Here is a 17,002-nt window from a genome sequence, read left to right on the forward strand (position 1 = left end):
CAGGCTTTTACAAATGTGCACTTGTTAGATGTGCGGTTTGTAAATTTTGCAAAAAAACTAAAACATTTGGACCTTCCGAAAATAAATCGCTATTTAACATTAAGAATTTTTTGAATTGCAATAGCACTCATGTTGTCTACATTATTGAATGTACGAAGTGCAACCTTCTTTATGTAGGTTGCACAATCCGCCAGGTAAAAACTAGGATATCGGAACACCTGGCGGACTGTTTAAAGAATCCAACAGACAACATGTCAAATGTGTCACGTCACTTTGCTACAGAACATAAGGGAGATATAACATCTTTTTTATATTATGCAATTGATTTTGTTCCCACACCCAGGAGAGGCGGTGATCGCAGAAAGCTTCTGTTTAGACAAGAGGCTTTCTGGATCTGGAAGCTTAATACCAGAGTTCCGGAAGGGCTCAATATCAAACAAGATTTAGCATTGATTTATTAATACTATCATGAGCTTATATCTATTGTGTACACAAACTAGTTAATAACAATATTATCCCTTGCATTGATGAATATGCATGTATGATTAATGCATTACGCGACACATATGATGAATTTACATGTATGACCAGCATACCACGTGACGCGTCATGTGATTGCCTATCACGTGAGCGCGTCACGTGATCATGCGTATTGGCGGAAGTCCTGCATTGTTTTTGCCATGTACAAGAATCATTGTGGACGTATATCATCTTAGGGGTAAGTTCCCCAATACTTATACTACTTGTTTTTTCATTGTTTTTTCAATGGGTTGCCTTATGTTTATGCCATAGGTGATGTCAATTTGGTGTTTATGTGAATATGAACCCTTTCAAGATTTTGATAACATAGTTTATCTTGTATTCATTATATGGCATATGAAGAGTTAACTTCTGCTTTATGGGTGGGGCTGATAGCCTATATAAAGTTGTTGTTAGTTGTATGTTGTTAAGCTATGAGTAAGGGGCATAACATAGCCCCGAAACGCGTAAGCTGTTCTGCATTGCACATTGGATCCATTTTGTAATTCTTTTTTAAACATGGACTAGTAAAAGTGAAGTTTTATTAAGTTTTTTTGGCGCTGGATATCTTATTTCTTTTCAGCGCTAGTGCCTGCCCTCATTGCTGCGGAGACCTCATTTGCATACCGGTTAAACCCGGTATTTCTACGGAACGGCGCGGCGGAGACCACGTCTAAAGGTAGTAGACAAATAGCCTTTCTTAAGGCTATTCCGACATGGTAATTAGAAAAAAAAAAAGTAGTTTAATGGTAGAATCCCTTTAAGTTAAAGGTGTATACCCAAGTTGCCCGGTCACCTACTTGCTTGGCTGTGTGCTCTGTTCACTTTCTGGTTTTCTCCATAAATTGGTGAGCGGGGTTTCTCTTGCTGTCTCACATGTAAAGCCAGCAGCAGTCGCTTCTATGCTGCTGGCCTTGCATGCCTGCATGCTCCCTAATCAGCAAAATTCAGTTAGCAGGGCTAATAACTGGAAAAGCAGGGAGATAAACAGCTCAGAAAAACAAGCTGAGAAGTCAGCTCCCCCTCCCTTCCCTGACATCAGGGAGCTAGGTCACTTGTCCTGAGCAGAGAGATAAGAACATCCCCAGGTCTGTGGTTATGGAAACGCTGTGTAAACAATGAAGTGAATAAATTAAGATAACAGCCAAACAAAGCAGTTTTGCTGAAGCAATGTATTTAGAAAAAGTCTTAAATCCACATAAGCCAGCAGTATAGATAGGATCCTTGAGATGGGACAACCCGGCAATACTGCGTGTCAGCGAGAGATCAGTAATGATGATCCATTACCAGAGTCTTTTGCATCATACGCTTATATAAGGATGATTTAATTTAATTAAGCTCGTGAGGTTACATTATGTAGAAGAGCATAGTCAACAATTCACTGGGTTTAGGGGCATGTAACCACACCCCCAAAAGGTGCAAATTCTCCTACTCTGTATAAATCCAATTTAAAGACCAGCCCAACGCTGTGTGCAACGTATAGGGACCCAATATCAGCAAACCGCTGCTCATATTGACCGAAACAGAATCCCAGGTCTGGGACCATGTAAAGCTCCACGAGAGGGCTTAAATAACACAGGTATGCATTTAAAGGTATCTCATATAATTATAAGGGTATCCAATAACATCAAGAAACCAACAATGTCCTATATAGGAGGTTGGGAGATACCACTGCACCTTCTTCCACAGGAGTCTTTTATCAATGTAGGGACATCGTGGATTGTCCCAAGATGGGGGCGGTCTACCTCCTCAGCGGCCCTTGTCCCTACAATAATGTGGGTAAGACAAGGAGGCAGCTGAGGAGGAGGATCTTGAACAAGCATGATACACCAATAGAACGTCATTTTTTGAAGTACCACGTGGGGGACATATTGTGCCTTAAACTCCAGGCTATTGAATTAGTGAGACCACCGGTGAGAGGTGGGGATAGGGATAATCTATCCTGAGGAAGGAGGTGCAGTGGGTCTATTGCCTTAACACCATGTGTCATGTGGCTTAAAGAGCGGTTGGATTTTACATGTTTTATACAATGAGTGCATTCGCCCCTATATACTTTGGATGGTACTTCAAATGGGATGTCTTAATCCAAATATGTAGATGAGGTCTCACAGCATAGATTTAGGTTAGTCCTGTATGTCCTCCAAGGGGTGATATGAGTTGTTATCACCTAATGATAACTTTTTCTTTTTAACTGTCCTTTTTATTAAATTTTCAAAAATATATTAAACATGCAAACAAAAAGCATAACATAATAAACAATAAAACAGTAATAAAAACCCAGACACAGAATCGAGAACTCAAACATAAAGAGAACAAAAAGGAGAATAAAAGGAAAGAAGGGACAAGGGGGTAAAAGTCAGAGACTATGAAGAATGCAATACGTACAGTATCCCATGGATTCCAGATAGACCGTAAGGCATCCGTAGAATTGATAAGAGTAGCAGCGAAGAGTTCTAAGCTGCTTATGTCTTGAGGTGAGCCACAAGGTCTGGGCCAGTAGGAGGATGCACACTTTTCCAATGAAGGGCTATAATTGATTGAGCAGTAGTCGAGAGATACAAGAGCAGCTTGGAGGTCTTTTTGCCAAGGTGTCGAGGAGGTAAGTTAAGCAAATAAATGGAAGGATCAAGTGGGACACCCTGGAGAAAGAGCTCATCAATTAGTGCTTTAACCTCTGTCCAAGAAAGGCTAAATCAAAGAGCAGCTCTAGAAAATGTGAAACAATGTACCCTCCTCGCTGAGGCATCTCCAGCAAGTCCTAGGGATAGTAGTATTGAAAGTGTGTAATAAGACCAGGGTATGGTACCAGAAAATAAGTAACTTGTACTGAGTCTCCCAGAACGTCAAGGACTTGGCCGCTAAGGACCATATGATCTGCCATTGTGCTGAGGAGATTTGCTGACCCAAAGCCTCAGTCCACCTGACCATGTATCTGTGGACAATGGGTGTCAGTTTCTCTGAGGAGGAAAGAATACAGTAAATGCCAGAAATAAGGCCCTTTGTAGAGGGATCAGCACGGCAGATCCTCTCAAAAGGAGTAGGGATGGACACCCTTGGGATACTAAACAGAGTGGTCACCAAGTGGGATATCTGCCTATAGAGAAACCATTCAGAGGTTGGCAAGTGCAAATTAAATGTGAAGTAGTCAAAGGGCCTGAGCTCCAAGGTTGATGGGTCAATCAGGTCAGCAATGTGAGACAAACCCAGTCTGCTCCAGGGCCGTACCATATCAGGGCTCAGACTCCCCAGGAGGAGAGGGTTATAGAGAAAGAAGGCCATGGAGGAGTGGCGGGAAGCGAGTGGGAAAAGTTTCTAACAGGTAATCCAGAGAGCTTTAGTAAAACGAATAGGTCCTAAAGGAGGGGTGGGAGGCAAAGGGAGGGGAGTGGATTGGACCTACAAGAATTCGTTAGCATGGATAGGAGCTAGCCAGAGCTTTTCTGTCTCCACCCACTTGGTATAGGCCTGGGCCGACGTCCAAAACGGAATAAAGCGTAAGTGGGCTGCCGACGGTAGTGGAGCAAATGTGGGACCGCCAGACCCCCTCCACCTTACCAGCTAGCATAACAGAGCGAGGAATGCGGGGCTGCCTACCATTCCAAATAAACTTGAAGATGGCCTTTTGGAGGGAGCGAAGTTCAGCTCGCGGAACAGCCACTGACAGGGCATCAAAGAAGTAAAGAAGTCTAGGGAGCAGTGTCATTTTAACGGCAGTAATCCGCACTTTCATGGAAATATGGAGGGGATGCCATTTATCTAGGAGTGCCTGAAGGTCACAAAAATAGCCAACGTAAATTAACGGATTATAAAGTGGCATAGGAGGAAGATAACTGCACAACCAAGTAGCGAAAAGAACGGGCTCCACAGAAAGTTGTAGTTACTATGGAGGAGTTGGAGAGCAGGTGCAGGGATGTTTTACAGGGATTAACCTTGTACCTGGAAAAGTAACCATAATCCCGCAGGTCCAATATTGGGTTGTAGAGGGTCAAGAGCACATCATCGGCAAAGAGGCTAACTTTAAAATCCCAGACACGGACTGGGATTCCCGTGATATCAAGGTTGGAGCGTATACGGGAGGCCAAAGGTTCAATACAGAGGGAAAAGATAAGAAGAGATAGGGAGCAACCCTGAAGTTGTGTTTGGGAACTTGACTATAGCAGAGGAAGCAGAGTAAAGCTCTGTGACCGCCGTAAGAAAGGCCCCAGAGAAACCAAATTTCCTGAGGGTGGCATACATAAACGACCAGTCTAGGCGGTCAAAGGCTTTCTGAGTGTCCAGGTTTAAAAAGAGGGCCAACATGGATGAACAATTGGCCACATCTATCAAATCCACAGCCAGTCTGGTTTTGCCACCCCCTTGATGACAAGGGACAAAACCACCTGGTCCTTGTGGATGAGAGAGGTAAGCCAAACATTCAATCTGTTAGCTAAGATTTTCATGAACAATTTAAGGTCAGAATTGAGGCGGGCTATGGGCCTGTAACTGGAGCAATCTTGGGCGTCTTTATTAGGTTTAGGGACTAAAGTCCCTAATGATAAAGTTATATATCAGTTTATGTTAATACACATATAGTGATAGTCACCTTATGGATTGGACATATATGGATGTAATAAATGATTTATCATAGCTGTCATCCTAGTTACAAACTTCTTATGTAATTCATTGTTGGTTTCTTGATGTTATTGGATTTCCTTATAGTTATATGAGACACCTTTAAATGGATATCTGTGCTATTTAAGCTCCATCATTGAGCTTTAGGGCTAGTTCACACGAAGGCAAGTAGGAGGATTTTGACAGCGGATTTTGCCTCAAAAGCCGCCTCCATACAATGGTGGTCTATGGAAACCACTAGTGTTCTTTTTCCTGTTAGCGGCATGTTGCCACTAGTGGGAAAAAAAAAAAAAAAAAAGCAAGCTGCCCTTTCTTCAGGCGAATTCCGCAGCTCACTGAGCCGCGCCTTCCGCCTGGCAGCAACGACCTTTGGAGTCGTCCCATTCATTTGAGCCGACTCCGGAGGGAGAAGCTGTGACCGCGACGGTCGTGGCAGGTGGGTTTTGACCCGAGAGTGACGCAGCTCCCGTGTCTCAAGGGGCTAAAGGAGAAAATGCATCACAAAATTTGTTATACAAAGTTCTCCTGACTGAACATACCTCCTGTGCCGCAGTGTGCGAGTGGATAGTGGTGCAGAGACATTACATAGACATCTTAAGAAAAAGTCACATTTTAGAGGATGTAGAAAAACAAATTTCCTTAAAAAGTAGAACATAAACTTCAGTTTGGGCACACAGCAGGGCACAGATGTGAAGAAGCACTATGTGGCTTTCGGAGTGTCGATTTAGATGTTTGGTCTCTAGACACTGTCACCTTTGCAGAGCCCCTGAGGTGTCAATAAAGTGGTTCCCCCTCGGAATGACCCCATTTTAAAAACTAGATAAAAGATTTCAACACTCAATCTTGTCTCATGTCATGTCATCAGTACAGTGTTTATTCATCACTCATAGTCAATGATCAAAGTCAAGTTGAATAAATATACACATTTTTGGTCATGAATCCTCCCTCAGGCTCTTCGTCCAAGTTGAGAAAACACAAAGAGGATGCCGGTGTGAGTGTATAGCACAAAAGGGATGGCTATTAGCACGTAGAAGAAGTGGTATTCACCACTACTATACCAGTAGACCTAGGTGGCTGTCCTGTAATAGCACGGCATTTGACGCCTTGGGGTTAAGCATATTGATACTACTGTGCTGTTTGTAAAGACCAATACAGTCATAAATAATTACGTGTGGTCCCCTTGGATCAGTAATTAAAATTTCCCAGTTTTGTGATACTGCCTTCAATTGAAACTTGCACTTAAGATCATAGGGACCCTGATTAGTGCTACATTTCAAGATTATACGATAGGTGATAGTGTTATAACCTTCATATTTGGCCCCATGTGTTTATTTGCAAACATTTCTATTATACAGTTATTTTTTTCTTTCACCTTTTTGCTTCCTCTCTGTGAAATCCTGCCATCTCTTTATACTCCCCCTTGTTACTGTATTGAGAGCTGTTTCTTCCTCTCACTGAGTAACTGTATATTAACCCATTAACTGCCATGATCCCCAATTGGGAATCAGGTACTTTAACCCGCCTACGAATGCCATTTGTCATTGAAGAATAGAAACAGGACATTCATGTGCTCCAGCAGGATGTCGCCTGTGATAGGAAACCTAAACCGGTCATGTGCACGCATTGCATACAAGGTCATTTTCATGGTGCAGTTCCCATTTACTGAAAAAAAAAAAAAAAAAAAAGGCAGTTAATGGGTTAAGTACAGGCTTAATCTAGCGAAAACGAGAGGAGGGGAGGGTCACTTCAAATATCTCAGGTGTTTTAAAATGACAAATTTGCTTTTGGTGTCATATGAAAAAGGATATGCTCTTCTGCTGTTGCAACATAAAAGAGAAGCTCTCCTCTTTCATACAACACCAAAAGCTTGTTTTAACGTTTTATATTTTTCGAGATTAACTGTTTGATGTGACCCTCCCCTACTCTAATTTTTTTTACATTTTACACAGCCCATACTCCAAAGTTACTGAATGAAAAGCATGAGCAGCTTTCAATACACAAGCAAGAGAAAGAATAAAGAGATGAAGAATATCACAGAAAGGAGACAAAATTTGTTAATAAAGTAGATTTCAAAATTTATTAATGAGACAAATACTGGAGTGGCGTGGCTGGCACATTGTGATGTGTCCGCAAATCTTTGGAGTCCAGCCTGTTATTCTTCAATACTCAATCTCTTCCCCTCGCTGCATGAATCACAACAATGACTTAGACTGCCATGAGTACGGGCCCTACTTGACTGCGTGACCCCTGAACCATTGCTCATGTCGTTCATTTTCCCCTGCTACTCCAGTTGGCCCGTGTCACCTCTCCCTCGACCTCCCTCCCAGCACCGTCCCTTCTTCCTAGCATGGCTAGAGTGGTGTACCTGGGACAATGAATCCTTCCCGTGTGGTCATAAAGACCGAGGAAAGTACTTGCTCATTTGGCCTCTGCTTAACCCCTTCCCTACATGGCTGCCCGGTGTCTGCTGTTTTATGCAGCAGCCACCTTCCGCTAATGCCCACAATCGGAGCCCGCACCGATCGCAGTCATTAACCCCTCTGGCACCTCAGTCAAAGCTGACCAAGGCGCCATTTTACCTGTGATTGCAGGAACCCGGAGCAAACTCTGGGGCTTGCATCTCATTTCTATGACAACCAGGAGTCTTGTGACGGCCCTCCGGCCTGACATTCTATACTTTCTATTGCAGGCTACTCTACGTAGCCTGCAATAGAAATGCCGGATTTTTGCAATGCATTAGCATTGTAATGTATTGCATTTGTGATCAGACCCCCTGGGGTCCAATACCCCTAGGGCAGGGATAGGGAACCTTCGGCTCTCCAGCTGCTGTGAAACTACAATTCCAATCATGCTCTATTCACTTCCATGGGAGTTCCAAGAACAGCAGAGCAAGTATGCATGCTGGGAGTTGTAGTTTTGCAACAGCTGGAGAGCCGTACCTTCCCTACCCCTGCCCTAGGAGGTCTAATAAATGCAAAAAAAAAAAAAAAAAAAGTATTAATTCAAATCACACCCCCTTTCCCTAGAACACATATGGACAAAATTGTTGGTACCCCTCATTTAATTAAAGAAAAACCCACAATGATCACAGAAATAACTTGAATCTGTCAAAAGTAATAATAAATAAAAACTCTATGAAAATGAATGAATGAAAGTCAAAGATTGCTTCTCAACCATGCTTCAACAAAATGATGGTTTCCTTAAAGGGATTTTATCATTAATGGGATCCTATCATTTAAACACGTTTTTTTCTGGTTGTCACGTAAGAATAGCCTTAAGTATTGCATTATAAGCGGCCACTTTCTTGTGACAGGCGGGCATGCGCAGTCGGCTTTGCCCTAGGACTAGAAGTTTGAAGCCAACCCCCGGAAGAAGGCGCGTCAAGACCCCGTTCTTGAAGAAGATGGAGGCGGCGCTGGAGAGTTCTCTCGCAACATTGGGGACGCCCCCAGTGCTGGGGCCTGCTCCCAGTGCTGTAAGAGAACTCATTTGCATACCAGCAAAAAACGGGATTTCAAGCGAACGGTGGCCCGGAGAACACATCTAAAGGTAGGAGACGAATAGCCTTTCTTAAGGCTATTCCTACGTGTCAACCAGAAAAAAATGTGTTTAAATGATAGGATCCCTTTAAAATGAAATTTTTTCTAACACATAGGAATAGCTATTCTTCTCCTACCTTTGGATGTCTTCTCTGTGCCGCTGTTGGATAGAAATCAGGTTTTTTTCAGTATGCAAATGGAGGCGTCCTTAATGCTGTGAGAGAAATTTCCAGCGCCGCCTCCATCTTCAACTGTAACGGCCTCTCTCCACATCTTCTTCCGTTGTGGAGTTCAAACTTCTACACATGCGCAGTCGGCTCTGCCATCGGGCCTCGGGCAGAGCCAACTGCACATGCCAGCGGCCATTTTTTTGTGGCCGCTTTACGTAGCACCGGAAGACACGGAGAGAGGCCGTTCCAGACCAAGATGGAGGCAGCGCTGGAGATTTTTCTTGCAGAATTGGAGACGCGCCCAGTGCTGTTTGAGCTCTGAGGACCGCCCCCAGTGCTGCGAGAGAACTCACTTGCATACTGAAGAAAACCCGGATTCCTACCGAAATGCGGTGCGGAGAAGACCTCTAAAGGTAGAAGAATAGCCTTTCGTAAGGCTATTCCTACGTGTTAGTCATAAAAAGTGGCATGCAATGATAGGATCCCTTTAACTTAATATTTTGTTGCACAACCTTTTCAGTCAATCACTGCAATCAATTCCTGTAATGATCCCCGTTTCATAAATTATGCTTCATGACCTACTTTCCTCTCTGCATGAGTCATGCGGACACCGCGCGCAAAACACACGGACCCCATTATAGTCTATCGGGTCCGTGTGCTTTCATTGCACACCGCTTGTCAATGCGTTTGGTATTCCGTTCGGGGGTCCCCAAGCGGATTTCCCCGAACAAAATACTGAACACAGATGTGAGCCAGGCCTGATCCAGAGCGTTCACAAGCTGTTAAAAACAACTTTTCATACTTCACAATAAAAATGAAGCATAGTTTTTACCAGCATGTACTACTCATACAGTATAAAAACAAACATGGTGAAGGGGGAATCACAACATGATTACTAAGTGTAAGATCCCAAAATATAGGTCCAAAATAGATAGCCCCAGAACTCACATATACGAAACAACCAAAGAACAAAAAAAAAAAAAAAAAGATGGCTGGGGCACTAAAGTATAATCAAAATGCAAAAATCTTTATTGAACAACAATGTTAAAAGTTACACAAGGGAGGACAACATACCATCAGACTGGAGGACTGACTATGGAAAGTATCTGTAAGTATACACGGGAAAGTATATGCAGACGTCATATATTGTGACAGTTGTACATAACCAGATAGAGAAAAGAACTATCAAACCCAAAAAGGTATGGTGTAGGATGTCACTAGATGTTAGTATTAGAGATGAGCGAACACTAAAATGTTCGAGGTTCGAAATTCGATTCGAACAGCCGCTCACTGTTCGAGTGTTCGAATGGGTTTCGAACCCCATTATAGTCTATGGGGAACATAAACTCGTTAAGGGGGAAACCCAAATTCGTGTCTGGAGGGTCACCAAGTCCACTATGACACCCCAGGAAATGATACCAACACCCTGGAATGACACTGGGACAGCAGGGGAAGCATGTCTGGGGGCATAAAAGTCACTTTATTTCATGGAAATCCCTGTCAGTTTGCGATTTTCGCAAGCTAACTTTTCCCCATAGAAATGCATTGGCCAGTGCTGATTGGCCAGAGTACGGAATTCGGCCAATCAGCGCTGGCTCTGCTGGAGGAGGCGGAGTCTAAGATCGCTCCACACCAGTCTCCATTCAGGTCCGACCTTAGACTCCGCCTCCTCCGGCAGAGCCAGCGCTGATTGGCCGAAGGCTGGCCAATGCATTCCTATGCGAATGCAGAGACTTAGCAGTGCTGAGTCAGTTTTGCTCAACTACACATCTGATGCACACTCGGCACTGCTACATCAGATGTAGCAATCTGATGTAGCAGAGCCGAGGGTGCACTAGAACCCCTGTGCAAACTCAGTTCACGCTAATAGAATGCATTGGCCAGCGCTGATTGGCCAATGCATTCTATTAGCCCGATGAAGTAGAGCTGAATGTGTGTGCTAAGCACACTCATTCAGCACTGCTTCATCACGCCAATACAATGCATTAGCCAGTGCTGATTGGCCAGAGTACGGAATTCGGCCAATCAGCGCTGGCCAATGCATTCTATTAGCCCGATGAAGTAGAGCTGAATGTGTGTGCTAAGCACACACATTCAGCACTGCTTCATCACGCCAATACAATGCATTAGCCAGTGCTGATTGGCCAGAGTACGGAATTCGGCCAATCAGCGCTGGCCAATGCATTCTATTAGCCCGATGAAGTAGAGCTGAATGTGTGTGCTAAGCACACACATTCAGCACTGCTTCATCACGCCAATACAATGCATTAGCCAGTGCTGATTGGCCAGAGTACGGAATTCGGCCAATCAGCGCTGGCTCTGCTGGAGGAGGCGGAGTCTAAGATCGCTCCACACCAGTCTCCATTCAGGTCCGACCTTAGACTCCGCCTCCTCCAGCAGAGCCAGCGCTGATTGGCCGAATTCCGTACTCTGGCCAATCAGCACTGGCTAATGCATTGTATTGGCGTGATGAAGCAGTGCTGAATGTGTGTGCTTAGCACACACATTCAGCTCTACTTCATCAGGCTAATAGAATACATTGGCCAATCAGCGCTGGCCAATGCATTCTATTAGCTTGATGAAGCAGAGTGTGCACAAGGGTTCAAGCGCACCCTCGGCTCTGATGTAGCAGAGCTGAGGGTGCACAAGGGTTCAAGTGCACCCTCGGCTCTCCTACATCAGAGCCGAGGGTGCGCTTGAACCCTTGTGCACACTCTGCTTCATCAAGCTAATAGAATGCATTGGCCAGCACTGATTGGCCAGAGTACGGAATTCGGCCAATCAGCGCTGGCCAATGCATCCCTATGGGAAAAAGTTTATCTCACAAAAATCATAATTACACACCCGATAGAGCCCCAAAAAGTTATTTTTAATAACATTCCCCCCTAAATAAAGGTTATCCCTAGCTATCCCTGCCTGTACAGCTATCCCTGTCTCATAGTCACAAAGTTCACATTCTCATATGACCCGGATTTGAAATCCACTATTCGTCTAAAATGGAGGTCACCTGATTTCGGCAGCCAATGACTTTTTCCAATTTTTTTCAATGCCCCCGGTGTCGTAGTTCCTGTCCCACCTCCCCTGCGCTGTTATTGGTGCAAAAAAGGCACCAGGGAAGGTGGGAGGGGAATCGAATTTTGGCGCACTTTACCACGCGGTGTTCGATTCGATTCGAACATGGCGAACACCCTGATATCCGATCGAACATGTGTTCGATAGAACACTGTTCGCTCATCTCTAGTTAGTATATAAATAGAATATATATAAAGTATAAATATATAAAGTATATGTATAAACACAATAAAAGTATTGCGGGATGGTTATATACCTTACAAGACACAATGCAACATGGTATATAATGGTATATAATAGTAATGCCCCGTATTAGTAGAGAGAAATGTATCCAAATGAAGGAAAAAAGTGCATCATATAAATGAATAATACATAGCTCTGGACATATCGGAATGACTCTAATAAAGAGTAACAGTTGCAGTGCTAGAAGGATAGCAACAAGACTAAACCAGCATAAACAAACCCATAATAGCAATATTGCACATACGTAATACCTAGAAGAAACAGACCTCCAGGATCCCCTACGCACGTTCCAGCGAAGAAGGCTAGCGCCGAAACGCAACTGTTACTCTTTATTACGGAGTCATTCCGATATGTCCAGATCTATGTATTATACATTTATATGATGCACTTTTTTTCCCTTCATTTGGATACATTTCTCTCTACTAATACTGGGCATTACTATTATATACCATGTTGCATGCCCCAGCCATCTTTTTATTGTTCTTTAGTATAAGAATAAACTGCAATGTGTTCCTCATATCTCGCCCACCTACTGTAATTTCAGATTGTGCCACCAGTTTTTGTGTTCATTTATTTACTAATATATATGTGATGTCTAGCCTCATTGTACTTGCGTGAACTGCTACAACCAGAAGGCACCAGGATAAGATAATAGAAATTTCCAGTAATACTACATGCTGTCTCCATGTATAAACGTAAAAGACAACTATTAATCCAGTCTACATAAAAACCCCACCTTCATAAACCTGCTACGCTAAAATGTATTTACCGAAACACTGCTGTCCTCCATTATCTCTATCACACAGGCCAAGCAAAGACAACTGTCCCCATCTTCCAGCAGCCAGCAGGTGTCATGACGATAGTGGACCCGCTCATATAGCTGTGTCCCCGCCATTGCCAGTGAGCTCTGTCAGAGAGGCAACAGAACGAACACCTCAGAGGCCGTTCCCGCGCTTTTCTCTTGAGTAGTAAGAAGCGTTCTAAGCCAATCAGTAAGTAGCGAAGGCGGCCAGCAGGGTAGGTTGAGCGCTACAGTCAGAATGGGTTTGGCTGAGCAATCCAGTCACGGCAGATTCTGTCGGTCGCCTGTCTGTATATGAATACGTCTTCTTGACTCATTAGGGGACGGGTTTGCTTGTTGAAAACTTGCCAGTGATGCTAGATAAACCGAGTGGGTGCACAGTTTATCATTTGGGTTATAACTGTGAGTTATAGTTTTAGCAGCACATATATATATATATATATATATATATATATATATATATATATATATATATATATACATATATATATATATATACATATATATATATATATACATATATATATATATATACATATATATATATATATATATATATATACATATATATATATATATACACATATATATATATATATATATATATATATATATATATACACACCGTATAAGCTTGTAAAGCAGTGTTCAATGGCTTACTGATAGAAAGCACCAGAAGGCTGTTTTGCCTCCATGATAGTTGCTCTCTCTCAGGTCTCTCTAGGGAGCTGGCTAGTGTCTAATGCTAATGTCCGTTCAAAATCTTGTGCGGACATTAGCATTGGACACTAGCTGTGTCCGTGACATTTTGCATTGATTTAAATGGACATAGGGTGTGTTCTTTTACTGTCCGTGGGTGTCCTTAACTGTCCTTTCCCAAAGATGTCTGACTTTTCAAGCGGACAGCAAGACCCGACATGTAGGTTTTTGCTGTCCGCTTGAAAAGTCGGACATCTTTGGGAACGGACACTTAAAGGGGTTGTCCCATCACAAGGATCCTATCTATACTGTATGTTAATGTGAATGTAAGACTTTTCCTAAATACATTGCTTCAGCAAAACTGCTTTGTTTGGCCGCTATATCACTTTATTCATTTTTATGGGACACATCCCTTGACTTATCTGCTCATAAGTCAAGTGATGTATCTGCTGCTCTGAGGGAGGAGGGGCTATGTGCATGGGAGCGAGCCTGGGGGGGGGGGGGGGGTAGTTTACCCTTTGGGGGGAAGGGGCCGCCAATGCAGACCGGCATCCGCTGTAATAGAGAGGCGGATGCCGGGGAGGGTTAGACGCCGACACAGATGCACAGACACCGGCACAGGTGCCTGCAACATCGCTATGCTTCTGCCCTGCATGAAGCCAGCAGCGGCAGGAGCGGAATAACAGCATCGCTTCTGCCGCTGCTGGCTTCATGCAGGGCAGAAGCATAGCGATGTTGCTGGCATCTGTGCCGGTGTGTGTGTGCATCTGTGCCGGCGTCTAACCCTCCCCGGCATCCACCTCTCTATTACAGCGGATCCCGGGTTTGTATTCACATATGCACAGCCAGCGGCGAGATGCCGCTGGCCCTGCGTGCACACTCATAGACCAGTCTAGCCTTCACAATGCGAATACAGACCGGCACCCGCTGTAATAGAGAGAGGCGGATGTCGGGTCTGTATGCATTGTGAAGGCTAGACTGGTTTATGAGCGCGCACGCAGGGCCAGCGGCATCTTGCCGCTTGGCTTTGCATATGTGACCCCGCCCACCAATGACGCAACAAAGCCGGAAGACAAGATTTTTCAACAACGAAGACTGGTGAGTATGCGACGAGGGACAACCTCTTTAAGGACAGGCACAGACAGTAAAAGAACGCACCCGATGTCAATTTAAATCAATGCAAAATGTCACGGATATAGCTAGTGTCCGATGCTACTGTCCACACAAGATTTTGAACGAACATTAGCAGCGGACACTAGCTGTCGGACACCGAAGGTAGTGTGAACGCCCCCTTACTCTGGAATCCTTCAGAAGCATAAGTAACATGAGGATTCGGTACAATACAGCAGCTACAAACTACATGATCCCAAGGGCCCAATAGCTGACCGGCAGGGGTTCTGACAGTCCACCGATCTAAAATTGATAACTTGATGATAAGCCATCAATTTTTAAAAAGGTGGATAATTCCTTTAGACTAAAGCCCCACATTGTGGAAACTCAGCTTTTTTGTTGCAGATTTTGTTGCGGGTTTTTTTTTAGCCAAAGCCAGGTGTGGTTTGAGCAAAAGATAGAAGTATAAGAACTTCCTATAAATTTCCGATTCCTTTTGTAGGCATTCTTGGCTTTGGCTTAAAAAACCGCAACAAAATCTGCAACAAAAAAAGCTGCGTTTCAGCAATGTGGGGCTTTAGGGCCCCTTCACACGGAGTATACGCTGGCTGATTCTGAACGTGTAAATATTCCGAATCAGCGGCGTTTAAAACAGTTCCCTTTGCTTTCTATGGGAGCCGGCATACATGTGCTCCCCATAGAAATGAATGGAAAAAAGCAGCCCATTCATTTCTATAGTACATAGAAATAAATGGGCTGCTTTTTTCCATTCATTTCTATGGGGAACGCACGTATGCCGGCTCCCATACAAAGCAATGGGATCTGTTTTAAACGTCGTTGATTCGGAACGTTTACACGTTCAGAATCAGCCAGCGTATACTCCGTGTGAAGGGGCCCTAAGTGTTGGTGATGTATTGTCTTTACAAGGAAGACAGCTGCTGAGATGTCAGCCTTTTCCCAGCTGCTCGAAAAAAACACAAGGTCACACCGAGCAGACCAATGATAGTGTAGCAATTTTTAGTGACAGTTTGGTATATAGAAAAGAGGTAGTTCATAAACCAAATGGCCTCTCACCTGTTTGGGTTGTGACAAGAACGTTCACAAACAACGTGTAGAGTTTTTGCCACACCGGGCAGTCAAAGCAGGTGGAGGGAGCAGCACGCCTTACATCTACCGGTTAGCCAATAGGAATCCGGGAGTCACGAGGAGGAAAAAAATATTGAGTGTTGACGGAGCTCTCTGGTCAAAAATGGATGATCTTTATTGGAGGGTAACAGGCACAACGCTAGTATAACACCAAAGCGTTTCGGGCTTCACTCAGCCCTTTCTCAAGTGCATTAACTATAAAACAATTTAAGAACCAATGTAAACGAACAGATAACATGATAAAATTGTTCTTAAATTGTTTTATAGTTAATGCACTTGAGAAAGGGCAGAGTGAAGCCCGAAACGCTTTGGTGTTATACTAGCGTTGTGCCTGTTACCCTCCAATAAAGATCATCCATTTTTGACCAGAGAGCTCCGTCAACACTCAATATTTTTTTCCTCTTTTCCCAGTTGCTGTCACGATGCTGTGGGTTCCCTATCCCTCTAGTGCAGGGGTAGGGAACCTTCGGCTCTCCAGCTGCTGTGAAACTGCAACTCCCAACATACTTCATTCACTTCCATGAGAGTTCCAAGAACAGCGGAGCAAGTATGCATGCTTGGAGTTGTAGTTTTGCAACAGCTGGAGAGCCGTACGTTCCCTACCCCAGCTCTAGTGCCTGCATATCTCTCAGTTCTCAGTGTGACTGGTGAAGATAGCCAAGTACCACACATATTATTATGACAGATATCGGGAAGGGGTTAACTACGCATCATACCTCACTTACATCTGCCTTTCTGCAATTCCAGCTGTTCTTTGGCTTCAAGCACCACTACGCATGCCCTTTTAATCACTGTAACCTCTAAGCTAAGTCTTTCTCAGCTGAGCATAATGAGAACTGTGCAGCTACCCAAATAAAGTGAAGTGTAGATAGCACACTATCAAGTAGTAAAGTTAGGGTCCCTCTACAGTAGTATAATCAAGGAAAAGAGTTCACACTTCAGACTATAACCAAATCAAACAAGCTTTATTGGCACGTCCGAATAGATATTTGGCATTGCCAATGCTAGTAAAGTGTGGGGGGAGGGGACTTGGAGTCGGGGGGGGGGGGGGGGGGTGAGTGGTGGGTGTGGGGTGGTTGATTTGGGGTATA

At 43.9% G+C, this 17,002-nt stretch overlaps 1 protein-coding gene across 1 annotated transcript in view; it reads right to left on the bottom strand.

Annotated features, from left to right (window-relative positions):
* MEI1 (meiotic double-stranded break formation protein 1) overlaps positions 1–13,049 on the bottom strand; it is a 268,519-nt gene extending 255,470 nt beyond the window's left edge. The window contains exon 1 of the mRNA XM_075286804.1: positions 12,924–13,049. Coding sequence (XP_075142905.1) covers positions 12,924–13,049 — 126 coding nt within the window. The remainder of the gene's footprint in view (positions 1–12,923) is intronic.
* Between the last annotated feature and the right edge of the window lie 3,953 nt (positions 13,050–17,002).

The sequence above is a fragment of the Leptodactylus fuscus genome, chromosome 9 (genome assembly GCF_031893055.1).
Source record: "Leptodactylus fuscus isolate aLepFus1 chromosome 9, aLepFus1.hap2, whole genome shotgun sequence".
Classification (NCBI taxonomy): domain Eukaryota; kingdom Metazoa; phylum Chordata; class Amphibia; order Anura; family Leptodactylidae; genus Leptodactylus; species Leptodactylus fuscus.